At 40.3% G+C, this 17,814-nt stretch overlaps 1 protein-coding gene across 1 annotated transcript in view; it reads right to left on the bottom strand.

Annotated features, from left to right (window-relative positions):
- Nucleotides 1-12,036, bottom strand: part of LOC116243768 (V-type proton ATPase subunit S1-like) — a 52,043-nt gene extending 40,007 nt beyond the window's left edge. The window contains exons 1-3 of the mRNA XM_031615173.2: nucleotides 11,876-12,036; nucleotides 5,554-5,680; nucleotides 5,382-5,450 (exon numbers count right to left, since the gene is read on the bottom strand). Coding sequence (XP_031471033.1) covers nucleotides 5,382-5,450; nucleotides 5,554-5,680; nucleotides 11,876-11,979 — 300 coding nt within the window. The 5' untranslated portion in view covers nucleotides 11,980-12,036. The remainder of the gene's footprint in view (nucleotides 1-5,381; nucleotides 5,451-5,553; nucleotides 5,681-11,875) is intronic.
- Nucleotides 12,037-17,814: the final 5,778 nt, after the last annotated feature.

The following is a 17,814-nucleotide window of genomic DNA, read 5'->3' as shown; positions in this document are numbered from 1 at the left end:
TGGAAAAGTTATGGGGTTGAAGAAAGGCAACTACAGAACAAAGCTATTACCAGGTACAGTCAGCATGGGTTCAGGAAAGGAAAGTCCTGTCCTCTATGGTAAGGTTATCTGTCTGGTGATGAAGGGAAGTTCGTGGACACAATACTTCTAGATTTTAGGAAAGCCTTTGATACTATCCTTCATGGCATTCTTCTGCCTTTCATCCAACTGTGAGATAGCAGGTTTACTCTATGCTGGTGATGAACTGTTCCAACGGTAATGCTCGATGTGTTGTAGTGAATGGGCTGGTAGTTGGTCACTAGTGGTGTACCCTGGGTCTCAATTCCAGGGCCAGTTCTGTTCAATATTTTTATCAATGGTGTGGACGCAGGAATAGAATGCATTGTCTGTATGTTTGCTGATGACACTGAACTAGGAGGTGCTGTTGGCTCCCTGGAGGGACAGGAGGCCTTGTAGAGGGATCTGACAGATCGAAGCATTGAGTGATCAGCAGTGATATGAAGTTATTTCATCAAAGGAAAAACGTCAGATTCTGCACGTGGGACAGAGCAGGACTCAGCAGGAAGGGATCCAGGAATGCTGATGGCAGCAGATTCAGAAGAGCCTGCAGTATGCCCCACAGCCAAGAGGGCAGAACACATTTGGGGAAGCATTAAACACATATCCAGCTGGTCCAAAGAGATTATTCTCCCACTATATTTAGTGTTGGCGTTACTTCGCCTTAAATACTGTGTGCAGTTCTGGGCTGCACAATCTAGAAAAGATATTAAGGTCCTTGAAATTATCTAGAGGTGTGCAACAAAGCTGGTGACAGGGCTGGAAGGCTTGTCCAGTGAGAAGAGAGCTGAGGACACCTGGGCTGTCTAGACTGGAGAAGAGGAGGCTAAGAGGTGACTTCGTTGCTCTCTACAGCTTCCTGAAGAAGGGAACTGGAGAAGGTGGTGCCAAGCTCTGCTTCTGGGATCCAATGATAGGATGCATGGGAACAGAACAAAGATGCACCAGAGGAGATTCAGACATGACATCATGAAAAATTTCCTCACGTTAGAAACTGGAACAGACTTCCTTTATAGTTCAGTTCCCTCCCACGTGAACTGAATTATTCTTGGTATTGAGGCACACACAAACTTAATATTGTGTGCTTTCTGTCTATCCATTCAAAACACAAATTATAAGGCTCAGGCCGAGCCGGCTCAGATAATGAAACATCAGGATATCCATTACTTATAATTCTCATAGCTGAGTTTTTGATGAAAACACTTGAGTGTTTTAATCATTTTAATCATTCTCGTTCTATAAATTTCAAGCCTGCACAGCTGAAAAACAGCTTCCCAAAGATTTTTCTAAATGATAAAAAACGCTTGGAAAATTCTGGATAAGAACATAAATGATAGAGAATTGAGAAGGATCAAAATTGACGTACACAAAATTTCATATGAAGATTTGAAGATTTTTTTCCTGAGTTCTAGTTTACAACTTGTTAACTTTGCTTTCACATTTTTTATATTTAACTCCTAGATCAAGTCTGTCACTTGATCCAACATTCAAATATCTGAGTTGTTAGACTCTCCCACTTAGTGATGGAAGTGTTGTGGTGTTGCTAAGACTTTTCTCCTCCTACTCGTTTTTCTTTTTGTCTGTTCTTTGACTGCCTACCACTTTTCTGGCCTCCTCAGTTCCTTTCTAAATGCTCGCATGTTTTCCTTCCTAAGTAAAGGTTAGTTATTTCCACATTTCTATAGATGCTCATACAGGAGGATTATGTAGTATTGTCTGATTTGCCATACTGATAGAAAAATAAGTACTGAAACTAAAATAGACCAGAAAACACTGATCTCATTTACAAATCTTTGAGCAGGGTGCTTAGCACCTCCTAAAAGGAAAGGATTATATATTCCCTTTTAGTTTGTTTTGCATATATGAATTCATAGCTAAAATCCTGAGCAACAGTCCAATTGTCAATTATTTATTTATTTTTATTATTATTATTTAAAATATTTTAATCCTCCACTGCTTAGCAGCAGCCAGAATAGCAGCAGCCAGTTCTACCAAGGATATATATTAAGCAGTTTACTCATTTATTATAGAAAAAGAGATAAAATGCATAATTACTGAGTAATGTCTGAACTGTGCCTCTGCTCCTAACCAATCCTGCAGTGCCATCTGTCTCAGCTTCCAGCCACTTGAATTCAACCATTTTCCATTCAAAGAGCACACACAGCTGGATATTTCCTCATTAGCATCAGACAGACATTTTGATCACATACATCTTGACATTTGACCACTGCACACTTGTTCTTAAAATACCAGTATGTTGCTTTAGGCGTTCTAGCATTTCAAGTACCGTGAGCATTCAAAATACCAAACCTCCAGAAGAGGACAGAGAATGAAGAGGACTACTGAGAAACACCTGGCACTGCATTTTGCAAAACTTCTAAACAAAAAGGTATAACCACATAGTAGCTGGGATGGGAATAGGGAAAAAAAGATCCTCCGATTGACCTGATGACTGATAGCACAAATTCCTACACTGACAAGAGAATTTTAAATGTATCTATGGATAAATTGCTCAGATTAATTTGCCTTCTGTAATGTCCCTTGAAGGACCTCTTGTGAGTGAAATACTGCAAGAAGCACCATGATTTGTTTGCAAATCTCACTGTTCAGGTTTTTTTGAAGGTAGGTGTGAGAATTGAGAACTCAGTGTCATTCTTCACACAGGAAACTTAATGTCAGATCAGTGGCTGACAGTCATCAAAACAAAATAAAATACTAGGAGGTCTTCATGGAAAATACTAAGGAGTGAACAGAACAAATCATCATGAGACTGAATAAATTATGACACACTTATATCTTGATGCATATGCAGTTCTGCATGTTCCCTTGTCAACAGAAATAACCCAAAAAATGAACAAAACCATAAAACTAAAAGAGGTACATGGAATGGCAACAAAGACTCAAAACTACAGTTAGGGCCTCTATGCTGAATGTGACTGAATAGTACTCCACAGTCTAGAAAAATGACTACTGAATGATGATATGATGGAGATCCTGAACCACAGTAGGCAATGACTTACAATAATAATTATGCCATCCAGCTGGCAACTAATTGTAGTTTGCTACTGTATGCTGCAGTTCTACGAAGTTCAGTTATTGCCTGGGGAAAGCCAGTGCTAATATTAAAGAAAAACAGTTTGTAAAATAGGTGACTACTTAACACCAAAAAAAAAATCCCCAAATGATAATCTTTGTACTTTATTATTTAATTAAGAAGTTATTGGATATTTAAGATAAATGATCTATCTACAAGATTCCTTTCTATATTAACTGGAAATAGAATTCTTTTATTGCATACAAAACCACTGATTCCAAAAGTTCAAAACAGCATTAATGTAGCTGAACAAATCTAATATCTGCAAATGTGGTTTACATGTCTATAACTCTTACAAATATTACATTCTTTTTGTAGTACACATGCTGCTACATGCATATACACTCTCTAAATGAGATCTCCAGTTCAAGTTTGTGAATAAATTTGAATTGCTGAAGTTTAAAAGGAAGACACTGGAGTATTACAGAACATCTATAATAGTTTAATGAATCACTTGTATAGCTTAGATTGTGAAGTTATAAAACTTTCAGATTATGCAACATGAAAGATTCTAATTTCACCAGTGAGAAAATCCAGATCTGACCTTTTCTTTGTCCACTGTTCTGTGAATATTACCATAGTCTTTTATAGCATGATTAAGAAAGGATTTCTTTCCCAAAGTAACTCAACTGGAGCACAACCAATGTGATAGCTACTGAGCATATTTATGTAGTCTTTGTTGCACTCAGGATGGAACTGGATGATTAGATGATCTTTAAGCTTGCTGAGAATGTGAATTCGAAACTTTCTTCTGCCAGATAAAGACCAAAGATTTACTTAAGTGTGATCACTGGATGTAGACCATTACATCATTAGGGACTTGCAGCAGTCATTTATACACTGCTTCTTAATTATAAAATCAAACCAGCTTTACAACTATGTAAACACAAAACTGGCTCAGACACCATTGTGCATAGATTTGAAATCCGGAGAAAGTACAGCATTCCAGAGAAGTATCAATACATCTGCCTGAGGGTGGAGTCACTAATCCTTATGCTACATATAAATATTACCCCCATTCATTCCTCAAAAAATCCATACGTTGAACGGTTGTTTTTGTTCCAGCATTGTTGTTAAAATGCTGTCATAAGGCAAAGAGATGAAGGTAAGTATTAGGGATACAATGAAGATGTGAGGTTCCCACAGAGTATAGATAAAGAGATGGGCAATATGTGAATATTTATGTATTTGATTGTACGTACAGCTAGGAATTAACACTTTGTGTGCTTCAATATAAGTTATATTACTAATAGCTCTGTTCCTCCTGCACTGCCCACAGGAATGCCTTAATGATTTTCAAGTGTGAACACTTCCCTTTTCCAATTACAATTCAATAAATTGTCAAGCAAGTACAACCAGGAGATACTGAGCAAAAAATCTATAAACCTCTTCACTGCGAACAGAAGTTTACGCTCATGACCAGCCTGGATTCTGTGCCTGGAGTTTATTTTGGATTACTGAAGTAGCACAAATATTAAAGCAATCCAGTATCTAGGCATATATTCACACTATTCAAACAGGGAATGACATGGAGCTGCAACAGGGGAAATTCAAGCTAGCAATCAGTACAAAATTCTTCACCAAGAGGGTGCTCAGGCACTGGAGAAACTTCTCCTCAGAGAAGTGGTCATGGCACTGAGCTTTCCAGAGTTCAAGAAGCATTTGGACAATGCTCTCACACATCTTTTTATGTGGTCCTGTGTGAAGCCAGGGGCTGGACTTGATGACTCTTATGGGCTCCTTCCAGCTCAGTATATTATATGATTCTTGGAATAAATTAGCTGTCTGGATGAGATAAGTCAGCTTCACTTTGCATGAAAATAAAATAAGTATTCAGCTTTGAAAATCTGGAGTACATACTTGATTCCTCACTTCTTTTCTTTGTGTGGCTTTAAAACACTATTTTGGGGTGTCAGTCTGGGAATTATGTCTATGTCTAGACATAGTTTTTCATTATTCAAAATTGCAACATGCTTAGAAACAATTTTTTTCAGTTAAGATAATTCTGAAAACCTGTTTTTTGAAATAAAATAGCCGCAAAAGACATTTCTGCATACTTGGTTGTTTTTCTTTAGCCCATATGCTGAAACTGAAATAATCTCAATAAATAAATTGGCAAACTGCTGCAGTTCAGTTTAATATTGCCAGATATTGTCTGTTTGCATCCTTCTTACATAATTTTCAATTAAAAAAACATGCATATAAGGAAGTAAAAGAGAGAAATGCTTGCCTGAACATTTTGAAATGGATTCTTGTTACCATAGGATTCACTGTAGTAGGTGAAATCGTCTATGCTAAGCTGAAAAACAGAGAGCAGATTGGTGAGAAGGAGCCATATTAGCTCATTCAGATACAGACTTACACTTGGCACTGCTAAAGGAAAAGGAATTAATGTTACATACCCTCTCTTGAAGGAACAAAACAAGGTTGCTGGGATTTGGAGTAAAAACAGGTTGCAGAAGTACAGCCAGCTCTTGTGCTGAGACAATGTGTCCTTCATGCAAAGCAGGGTCTGGATTCCACTGGGATCTGCAAAGAAAAAAATTTTTTAAACATTAAATTTGCTGCCAGTGATGACACAGCTTCTTTCTTCAAACATACAGAACTAGTTCATGATATCATCACCTTTGGATTAAGATCAGGTTTACGGTTCAGTTTACTTTTATTCCACTTAAGAGGAAAAAAATTTGCCCATTTACATCCCAATCCTGTTAACTGGATTACAGCAGGAATAAAATTTGTCCAGACAAGATACAATTATTCTTTACAATTACTAAATTTTCTTGTTTGCATACAACATCACACCTACACCTTTCAAAAAATTAGCTATCAAATAGAATGAAGGATATGTTGAAAACCTCCAGGGAGAGGTCCCAAAGGGAATCTCAACTCCAGTACTATTTCCAGTGCCATCAGTCACCTTGACGGCTAAAGAGCAACACAGGTCAGGCCAGAAGTTATCACATTTTTTTCAAAAACCTTCTATTAAGTTAATGATTATCATTCAAAATATGCCTCTCTCGTAAGGCTTTCATGGTGAAACAACCATCCCTGCAGAGGCAGCTCAGTGTAAAACACTCTCCCAGAAGCAGGAGTTCTTCTGAACAGAATGGCAAATGATACTGAGAAAAGCCTACAACTCTTTTGCTAATCAGTCTTTAGGAGGAATGGACAGAGAAATATCCTGGCCACTTAGTTTTATTACAAAAAAAGAGCAGTTATGGGCAAAACTGGAACTGGCATTATTCTTTCAGTACCTGACTGGGATTTTAGCAGTACACAATCTGGGTGTACAGGGATAAAATCTAATATGAAAAATTTTGTCCTGGGTGACTTGACCAAGGCAGTATTGTTGTGCTGCAGACCGAGAAGCTTCAGCTCCCTTCTTCCACAAGCACATACGATTTGCTAAGGCCTAAAAATCTGGTGCTTTGGTCCCTCTGAATGGAGCTATTTGCAATCAGAATATAGCATCAGCTATTACGATGGTCACAACTTAGTGAATTTGACATGCTGATAGTATTTTCTAACCCAAAAGCGACTCCGAAATGACCCTTTTAGTTCATTTATGAATGAAAACAATCTTTGCTTTCATCATGTTTTCTGCTTTCATCTTGAGATGGAGGCGGAATAGGGACAACGAACATAGAGGGGCGTTCTGTGTCATTTCTCAGATAGGGAAAACCCATATTGCACTTCAAGGCTTGCTGATAGTTCGAATGAAGACTGCAGGGAAGGAATCAAAAGCCTTCAACTGCACCTACAGCAGAGATAAAAAAGATGTAATTGTACAGCAGAAGATATCTAACTCTCTTCAGATTTGGGAAAGTACTAAAGCTCACACTATTTCTGGGGGACTTATTCAAGACGAGGTGCTGCAGGTGTTCAAACTGGAGGCATTCTAGAATGCCTCTTGCCTGTCTGTTTTTCAGCTTCAGATGTAAACCTTGCTATGCAGGAAGGAAATTTCTTCTTTTTCGACAGAAATTATCATTCAGTGTTTTCTTTGTTCTCCTCAGCTCCTTCATTTCTATGTTCATTTGTGTTTGGCAATCCACGTTAATTTGTATTTCTGAAGACCATGAGCTTAGAAATTGCAATAGATGTGTTAACTTCTCAAGAAAGCTTACCTCAGGATGTCAGAGATTTAAATACAAACTTTAAGAATAAAGCATTTGAAGAAAAAAGAAAAACTCTTGAAGATGCTGAATTCAGTAACTGAGTGATATTTTAGAGTGACATTAAAGGAATGCATGGCCACACCAAAATACTAGTAATACTGAAGGAATAAAAGATAGATTCAATTGGGAAATGTCAAAGAATGGTTTGTATGAAGGGAAATTATAGTGAATACCTTGTTGTACTTATTTTTGCAAATCAGATAACTGATCTTTTACATGCCTAGCAAAGAAAAACTTGAAGACTGTGAGAAACCTCTGGATTTGCAATTAAGTAAAAAAAGTAACAGAGAGAACATGAAACAAAACTAATTCATTTGCAGCAGCACAACGGCAAAGGCTTTTGTCTTAAAACCCTCAGAAATTTAATGATCCTGTTTTAAAACATTCTTTGCTTCTAAGGCTTCCTTGTTCCTTAGAGCAGCCCTTGCTAGCTGCCTAACTTGGAAAAGCACCTTTTGTAAGACCTTTTAGCTTTCAGACATCAACTTTAAGAGCTCCGGTGGCATCATTAGAAAAATAAATCTCCATCAGCTGGCTAATAATTCTATTATAATACAGTGTCTGCCTAATCCTCCTATTCCCCGTATGATACACATATTTTATTTCCCTTCACTAGCCTGCCAGGTGCTGCACAGTGTGCCTCACCTAATGAGCCCATACTGTGGTGCAACAGAACTCTCACCAAGGGTCAGATGGGAAATGTCAGATGTGTTTTGCTGGCGTTAAGTGCAGAATGAAATGGAGATATGTGCCCGCGTGGTGGATACGCTGAGGGTGTGCATTACTGCCTGCAATGAACCCAACTATTCCTTTGAACTCTTCACCTCCAGCAGCGTCTGAGTGAGGGATGGCAGAGGATGAGGTAGGCAGTAGGCCAACACACGTATCGATTGCTGCTATTTATTGATGGCTCACACAAAATGTGATGCCCAGAGCAGCATAGCTGTCTGCAGTCCCAGCCGGCCCTGCCTCCTGCAGTACAGCCATGTCTCAGCCACGGGGACCTCTGCTAATGCTCGTGCTCTCCTCGGGCTAGAAATGCAGAAGCTCAATGCTCAGTTGCACTCTGCAGCCAGACAATGTGGTAAAGAAAGGAGGTAGCTACACTTTGGAATCTTTTTGCTTCCTTCTTGCTCTTAACTACTTGGGCGGACAAAAAGTCTAAGCATACAGACTACTACAAAGCTGGGATACGTTTTCTGATCTGTCTTCCTCCTAGGTAGAAGAGGAAGCAAAGATTTCAAGAATTCTTCTATCTGGACCTTCGAGAGGACAGATGATAAACAAGCTTCCTCATTCAGGCCTGCTGTCACTGGTACGCACTTACCCTGCAGCTGCATTCTGAACTCCTGCCTACAAGTTACTCCTGTCCGTTGTCTCTTTTAGCCACTATTACCACACTACATTACCACATAAGAAATAACGTTTTCCCCTGCACAGAAGAAGTCAGTAAGCTTATTAATAGAATTCTGGAAATGATCTTCTACACAAAAAGCTCACCATTCCTAACAGCACCGCTACAGTGACAACTGGTGACTACAGGAAAAAATTAATCCGAAGGGCTCCTCAAGCAAACAAATAGGCTCAGAGCATCTGCACAGAAGTCTAGAAAACTTACAGCTAAAATAATTTTCTGTTTTCACATCTCCTTTCTAAACTACACCTCCTCCCAGCAAGATTTTTCAGTAAATTCCTTGCAGCTTTAGGAAACATGGCATATGTCCCATTTGGCACTAGCACTTTCTCAAAATCACTTGTAATCTGGATTTACCAGAAAAAGATTCACAGCACAGCATAAATGAAGGTAGTAATAAATTCTCAGTGACTACAAGCAAAGAACAGTCTAAAAGAGACACATGAAGGGCAATCACAGAAGCTACTTTTAATGAGTTTATTTCCTCAGGCTCTCTCTAATCTGTGGAGAGAAAGAAATTCTTTTGAATATTGTTTCAAAATGGCTAAATCATGTTTCCGTTCTGAATCACATGTAAGAGGAACCTCCCTCCATCCCTCCTGCTCTGGGAAGCAGCAACATTAACGGTTTCAGCTTAAAGTCTGATTTAAGATAACACTAATTTTCCCAGGGCAAAGTTATTTTGGAAAATGTCCACTGATAATTTGGTATCTCTTTGTAAAAAGCAGGACACTGTGACCTACTGTCTTATTCCCTTCATCCTTCTGGGTGCAATGGGGAAAGATTGCTGTTTGGTACCCAAAAAAAAAAAAAAAAAAAAAACACCTCTGCATCTGTTATCTAATATTAACCTTGAGTAGCATGATCACAGTACAATAACACATGAGAGATTTTAAAACGTCACATTCTTCTAATGCAGCTCTTCAAAGATACCATTTTACAAACACTGTATTACCCCTCAAGGATTCAGTATGGTATCCTGACAGTTAACCCAGGAGATGGTGATGGAACAGATGGGTGCATCTCAACTCCTATCTGGCAATGAACAAAACTGAAGTTTTAAATTGGAGGGATTTTTTCACAAAGTGAAAAGAAATCCACTGATAATTACTGTACTTTTACACAGTCACCCTTCCTGAAACTCTCAACAGTAGCTCCCACATTGCAGAGGGCTGTAGAACACCTACCGAAAACCACACATTGCCACCAAACACCAAGATGCAAACAGAAGTTCCTGTTGCTGTCTCTTTATTTTATAAACTAACATAAATCTCCTTTCCTGTAACTTCAGAGGATTTCACAAGAATGATTTTTTCCCTCTCAAAAATTTCCCCTTTTAAAAACACAAAGGTCATAGGAGGAGGAACACTTCTTCTATTGATGGAAACATAAAACTGGTTTAAACAGTCCACCATCCTGATTTTCTTGCTCTATATTTGTATAGACCTGAACAATCCGCAGTAGAGCAAGTTGCTAATTGCATCTTGGTGGAAAGTTTGTTTTATGATCTCCCTGGGACACTGCTTATACCAACAACATGTGTATTATTTATACAAACTAGGCCAAAGGCAGCACTGGTCTTTTCCGAGACTCTCAAGATCCCTTCTATCCTAAGAACAACTCCAACACTAACTTTGTTTTTAAATATAGAGGTAGCTTGCGTTACTCAGTTATACCAAGGTGAACAGAGTAAGTATTTTGAATACAAAAGACCTTAATGTGGAAATATCTGTTTATTTCTTTTGGGGGTGTGGGGTATGGAATGGGTCAGTTGCCTAATCAAACTCACTGAAAAGGTAATGTCTTTGGGTTCTTGTATGCTGTGGCTGCCTTGGGCCAGAGGAAGTGCTTAAGAACACTCTGGAAACTTCTAAGACATGGGCAGACATACATCAAAGTTGGTATTCATTACCGCTGAGAAAAGAATACAATGCCCAGGATACATATAAAAGAAACCCAACAAGCACCTCCTTCCTATATGTCTTCAAGTGCAATTTATCAGCGTCTATCAGCATGAATAAAAAAGAGTACCATGCTTGTCTGTACGGCACTATTCGTGGAGAAGAATCCCCTGAAGAACTTAAACAGCATAACTGCTAATGGCCATAAGATTTCTTCTTTTGCTGTCTTAAAACTACTGCATTAAGAACTAGAAAACAACAGCAGCAACACAACCCCAACAGCACAGCAGGATTTAGCTCTGAGACCTTAATTTCAGTAATCTTGCCCACAGACACGAGATGTACGCTGAGATGCATGACAGCAGCATTCAGCCCGTCTGCCTGGTGGCACTTAGATAGATCACTGCGCTTCAACATCTTCATCAGCTCAAAGTCTCCTGAAAGGCAGTGAGCGCGGCCCTAGCAGCTGAAAGGGTGCTTATCACCAATAAACCATTGATGGATTCCCTTCTTGCTTTACAGTAGGGTAAATCCGAAGTGTACATAGGGTTGAACCCCTGGCTGGAGTGTGCCACATTCTGACCGTGCGTATTAGAGAAATGAGTAAGAGCCCAGCTGTGAGAAGGCCTGCTGCTGAACCGGGTATAACACACGTGGTGCAGAGGGCAGGAGCTCTCCATTGGAGGGTTTGCAAATCAGATAACGCTCAGTTATTCCTAGCAAGTGAAGCCTATGCACAAAGGAGTTCTTCCTATTAAAGAAAGAACTGCATTTAAAATTAAAAAAAAAAAAAAAAAAAAAAAAAAAAAAAGAAAAAGAAAGAAAGAAAGGAAAAGAAAGAAAGAAGGAGAACAACTGAAGAGAAAAGCCACGGTGGAGGAGCCGGAGGCGTGAGCCCGGCCCGCAGCCCCTGGCCAGCTCCTCCGCGAGGCTGCCCCGCGCTACGCCTGTAAGCCAGCAGAGCTGCAGCAGCGCTCGGCGTGCCTCGGGTGAATAAAGCCCGGCCACTTCAGAGCTGAGTAATGTGGGGCTTACCGCCCGGTTCAGAACACCGACATCACAGATAAAACCGGGCAAACCGTCCCGTTAGGTAGCGTGCCCGGAGGCACATCGATTCCCCGGCTCGGTTCGCTGCCGGCGGCTCTCACCCACAGGCGGTCAAGTAGAAACGCTTCCCCCGCGGCCGCACGCACGCAGAGCGGCAGGGTCCCTCCTCTCGCTCTCCTACCTGCCCGTGGACCACAGCAGCGCGGGGACGTGCTCCGCGGGCAGGCCGGGCAGCAGCAGCGCGCCCAGCAGCAGCGGCAGCGCGGCGGGCCCGAGCCCAGCCATGCTGCCGCGCCCGGCGGAACTGGCCGGCCCGGGGGAGGCAGGGCGCGCGGCGGCACCGGCACGCAGCACTTCCTGCTCGGAGGCGGCTCGGGCCGCCCGTCACGCGGCGGGTGTCTGCTGCGCGCGGGCTGCCCCGGCGCGAGGGCGGCGCGGCTGTGCTGGGCCGCGCTGTGCGCGCTCGTCCCTCTCGTGCTCTGACGCCTCTTGGCTTCGCGGCAGGCTCGTGAAGTCCAAATCCCTGTCGCCTTGTTTGCTAGCTCCTCGATAACAGCTTTGCTCAACTTCAAAGTGAAGTTTACGGAGAAGTTTTCTGTGCTGCAGCAAACTTATTCTGCAGCACTTCTCCCCCTGCTGCGTGTTACCGTGCCCCTCAGCTCCTTCACGTGTGCTGGGAGCTGGTGTCACGCATTCGGGTGTTGACAGGTTTGAAACCTGCAGCAAACCTCTGCTGCGGTTTCAGCAAAGAAAGAGAGTGAGAAAACTGGATTGTAAGAATGGTTCGAGTTGGAAAGGACCCTAAGGATCATCTGGTTCCAACCCCTGCCATAGGCAGGGACACCTCCCTCTAGACCAGGTTGCTCAAAGCCTGGCCTTGAACGCTTCCATGGAGGGGGCATCCACAGCCTCACTGGGCTACCTGTTCCAGTGTCTCACCACCCTCACAGTAAAGAATTTCTTCCTGATATCCAGTCTAAATCTACCCTCTACCAGTTTACAGCCATTTCCCCTCATGCTGTCACTGAGTGCCCTTATAAAAAGTCCCTCCCCAGCTTTCCTGTAGGCCCCTTTAGGTACTGGAAGGCTGCTATAAGGTCTCCTTGGAGCTTTCTCTTCTCCAAGCTGAAGAGCCCCAGCTCTTTCAGCCTGTCCCTGTAAGGGAGGTGCTGCAATGCTTGTAACACTTGGAGTATATCCACTAAAAACATGGGACCGTTCAGCTACCTTCTGAGTGATACTGTCCCAAAAATACTAAATTGCAAAAGTCAGGAGCAAACTATGCTTGCTGCAGAACTTGGCTAGGCTATTTCACAAGTTTCACGCGCAAAGAAAGTTGTCCTAGAGGTACTCTTGCTGCCAGGAAGTGGGTCCCTCTGCAGTTCTCCTTAATCCCTGTCGGTGCTGAGCTGTCTCTGCCATCACCTGACAGCATGAGGCAGTAAGAGTCATGCGGCACATGGTGAGCACATGGGTGCCTCATCCCAGCAAAATAGTAATGATGTTACACAAAAGGAACGGTTAACTGTGCTAAAACAAGTTAGAACAAGGGAGAAATAAGGAAGCACAATGAAAATTGTAAGGGAAGTTGTAAACACCGGCTGAAGACATGCAGTTCTGAATCAGAGCACACATAGCTTGACTCATCTAGTCTTAATTCACAGTGTACTATTCCAGCACTGTTGTCTAATAAGAGACAATTTGTACAATTTAAATCTCAAATCAGATTCCAGTTACAAAAATAATATTAATGAGGAAAGTAATGAAGCCGATCTTCTATATGTACCTTTCCATAACACTGAAGTTAACCCTTTTATTGCACTTTCCCCTCCTCAGAAATATTTCATAAGTCCTTTTCACTGCATGTCTGAGGGAGCACACATGTAAGGACAATCAGATCACAGAGGATAGATGTAGAATTGAAAAGTAGGCTCTACTGGCTCTCCTCCATTCCCAGTACAGTTGATAAACATGACCAACGCTGCCAGGACCTTCATATCTGAATAAGACTTTAACAATCTGACATGAATGTATGGAATTCAGGGCTAACAAATACACAGACAGATAATGTATTATAACCTTATAACCTGACAGGCAGGAACCTAACCACGAGAGCAAATGATTCATTAGTATTTGAAAATTCCATCCCTTTTTTTTTTTTTTTTTTTTAGATGGGTGACTACTACACTTTCATAGGGCTAAAAAATTACAGAATCATAGAAGATCCTGAGTTGGAAGGGACCCACAAGGATCATTAAGTCCAACTACTGCCTCCACACAGCACTTACACCGTTTCAAAACTCCACTGCTGACACGTGAGACTTCTTTTGCAAGTCCACACTCAAATGCTGCCAGCATGAATTAAGAGCCCAAATCAAGAGATTTCCTGGCTTCTTGTTCCTGAAATGGTTGACGTAAAGTAGACTGTTGAAGACCAAAGAGAAGCTAATACAAGGGCGAGAATTGTAAAATAAAGGCATAATGTCCTTGCTTCTGGCTGATATCTTAAGAACTGTTCATCTCTTAGTTTGAGTGGGATCTTTCAGAGGGCATTTGCACACTGTACCCAGATCACTCACAAGTGAAATGAAGCACAGCCGGTGGATATATTCTCCAAATTCTGACTTGTGGAAACAATCTTAAATTTTTTTGAAACAAAAACAGATTGTTTTCTCTAAGATTACCACATCATTATGATCAAGCTTCCAAGTGAAAACAAACTGAATTTTCCTTTTTAATAACTCTCCACAAACCACAGTCTGGGAATGACTGAAGTGAAAAAAGCTCTAAAAAAAGGAATGAGAAGAACCCATTGACTTGGATCTTCATCTGCCTCCCCCAGAAAATTTGGCTCCTGAATACTTCTGCATATATTTACTCCTTCTTTATTTTTTTTCACTTCTAAAAATAAAAATTTCTTGTCAAATGATAAAAAAGAAACTTAGCTGCTGCAAAGAGAGATTTTTCAAAAGATTCCTTTCTCTGAATTAATTAAAATGAGATGAGATCGCAGAAGTTCTTTTATCCATGAGCAGGAACTTAAATACAATATAGACTGATATCTTTCAATATACACAAAAGCACACTCAATTTACTCATGCATTTTCCATACTCATGCAATGTCTATTTTCAAGGTTTCTCCTTGAAAACCTACAGGTGTTCTTGAATACAAGTTTAAAACTGTTTGTACATGAAGATATACATATTTTTTTTTAATCTAGCACAACTCCAAAAACCTGAAACACAAAAAGCTCTGAAATCGTTATAAAACTGCAATAAAGAAAAAAAAATTTCATCACTATTTATCTCAATTAAAATAATTTTATTAAAAGAAGCTGTAATACTGACATACCTTGTGTTTGCCTTCTACTCATACCCATTCTTCTGAATTTATGCATTCTTTCTTTTACTACTGTGTTCATATCACATATCCCAGATATTTCTCATCCTGTCAGCAATGAAATATGGAACTCAAAAATAATGGGAAGAAATGGGATGAACAAAATGAAGTAGGCTTAATTATAATAGAATCATAAAATGGCCTGGGTTGAAAAGGACCTCAAAGATCATCTAGTTTCAACCCCTCTGCAGGGTTGCCAACCACCAGACCAGGCTGCCCAGAGCCACATCCAGCCTGGCCTTGAATGCCTCCAGGGATGGGGCATCCACAGCCTCCTTGGGCAACCTGTTCCAGTGTGTAACCACCCTCTGTGTGAAAAACTTCCTCCTAATATCTAACCTAAACCTCCCCTGTCTCAGTTTTAAACCATTCCCCCTTGTCCTATCACTATTCACCCTCGTAAACAGCCGTTCCCCTCCTGCTTATACTCTCGCTTCAAGTACTGGAAGGCCATAATGAGGTCCCCCAGTAGCCTTCTCCAAGCTAAACAAACGCAGTTCCCTCAGCGTTTCTTCATAGGTGCTCCAGCCCTCTGATCATCTTAGTGGCCCTCCTCCAGATCCCTTCCAAGAGTTCCTGAAAGCTTTTCTTTAGAAAAAAAAAATAATTCTCTCAACTTCGTAATTCAACGTTCCTGATGTAAGAACTGCTGAATATAAAGAAGTGTGAATGCCAGATCTCTGTGGGATGACAGTAAAGTTAGGACTGTAAATCAGACTAGAATCACTCTTGTAACAAGGACAATTTACAGTGCAAGATAAGCTAAAAAAATTATCTACAGACCAATGATAAAAATAAATGCCAGTCATTTAATATACAAATACGATTCTGTAGCAGTAGGTTTGGGAGCTAAGACAGTACTGCAGCAGTATATTAAAGAATCTTTTCACCTAGCTCAACAGTAAGCATATTCAAATCTAGGCTCTTAAAATAAATAAATAAATAAATAAATAAATAAATATAAAATTTATTATATATATATATATAAAAGTTATGATTACAAAATAGATTTTTCAGTAAGAAATAATACTGTGCCAAATACTGGCTAGCAAGTGCTTTGCTACCCTCACATATTTTGTCTGTAATACCATTTTATCAGTATTTACAATCACATTATAATACAAGAAGGGGATTAATGCTTTGTTAATTGGGAGATCTTTTGGGGTCAAGGAGGTGGAAAGAGTGATTACTTTGAGTTCCTCTTCTTTGGGAAATAAATTGGGAAATTTATATCATGAAAAAAGCAGTGTTTTCTCTTGGGAGTGGGTAGGAATAACGCCTGTTCTTTGCCAAACTCACATCTTATTCACTTCTGTATGTGGGAGGAAGGCTGGAACTTTTTCTTCTGGAAGTGCTTCTGGTAGGTAGTGAGAAGGCAAATTTTCCTTCATTCTTGAAAAGTCCTGCTCACAACAGAGTCCTGCAAAGTAAACTTCAGGTGTTAACTGTCCAGGTGTCTTTGCTAGTGCAGAATGAGAAATGCAAGCCATATGGGCCAATCCCTTCTCTTGTTAGTATCTACGGGTGGGAAAGAACTGAGGCAAGGAATTTCTCACCAGCATTTCTGGAGTCCTCACGGACTCAACCTTTAAGGTAGAATTTAAGACAGTTTCATAAGCCACATTCCCAAAGCGAAAGGAGGTCAGAATTTCATCTTAGTCTGTTATCCTTTGAAGAGGCACTGATGTTTTACAATAATTTGTTCTCATTACCCAGGAAACATCTACGCTCCAAAGCAGGGGCTATTACACAAATAGATTCCAAAATCATCTTCTGTATAACTCTGAAATTCAAGAAATGATGATCAGCTGAGCTTTTAAAGTATTTATTCAGTTCTAATAGAAACTGGCAGATCTGACCCTTTATCTGAACAGTTTTCTTCTCCTGATGAAATGCAGTGACAATTGAAGGTAAATGAGCCCAGGCAGATTTCCCAGAAAACGTTTCCTAGAAATAGAATGTCTCTGACCTGACTCTGATCTCCTGAGTTGGAATCTCCATTCTTTTCCTCTGTCTGATACAGAGAAAACTTACATCCTTCATACCTGTCCAGCACCTTTTGTAACCTATATAAACAAGTGAACTAACACACTATTATAGAAAAGTTTCAAATTAATGCCTTTTCAAAGCATAGTACAGTGATAAATGCTATGAACAAATAATGCTAAAATTCTTTTTAAAAAATTCAGTAATATAAAAACCACATGTGAGATAACAAAAGTAGCAGTCAGAGAAGACTATTAGGGTTGTTCCAAAAGTAATGCCTCCTGTTTTATTATGTTGGCCAACAACATCAGAGGTGGTACGGCAGTAGAGACTGGACCTTCCCACCAATATGCTGTTATATTTTGTTACCATACAATGGATGGCAGCAAAGAAGCAGTCTGATAAATGGTATCACTGAATTCCTCCACTGACAATCTTCAACATTTGCTGAACACTGATGGAGAACAAGAGCAAGGCAGTGGGTGGTGCATTTCAGCAGCGATGACAGCAGATTTTTTATGAGCATAGCATGCAGGCTCTTGTTTATCACTGGTGAAAATGCATAGCTAATAGTAGTGACTATGTTGAAAAACAGTATTTTACAGCTGAGAATTTGTTCTATGAAGTAGTGTTACTGTGCTTTTTGTATTTACTCCCAGAGCAACATACGTAACATGAAATACTGTACGATAATTTCAATCATTTTAGATTTTAAAAGTTATTCTATTTTAGAA

The sequence above is a fragment of the Phasianus colchicus genome, chromosome 1 (genome assembly GCF_987193195.1).
Source record: "Phasianus colchicus chromosome 1, bPhaCol1.hap1.1, whole genome shotgun sequence".
Lineage (NCBI taxonomy): Eukaryota > Metazoa > Chordata > Aves > Galliformes > Phasianidae > Phasianus > Phasianus colchicus.
This window is presented reverse-complemented; position numbering and strand designations above follow the sequence as displayed.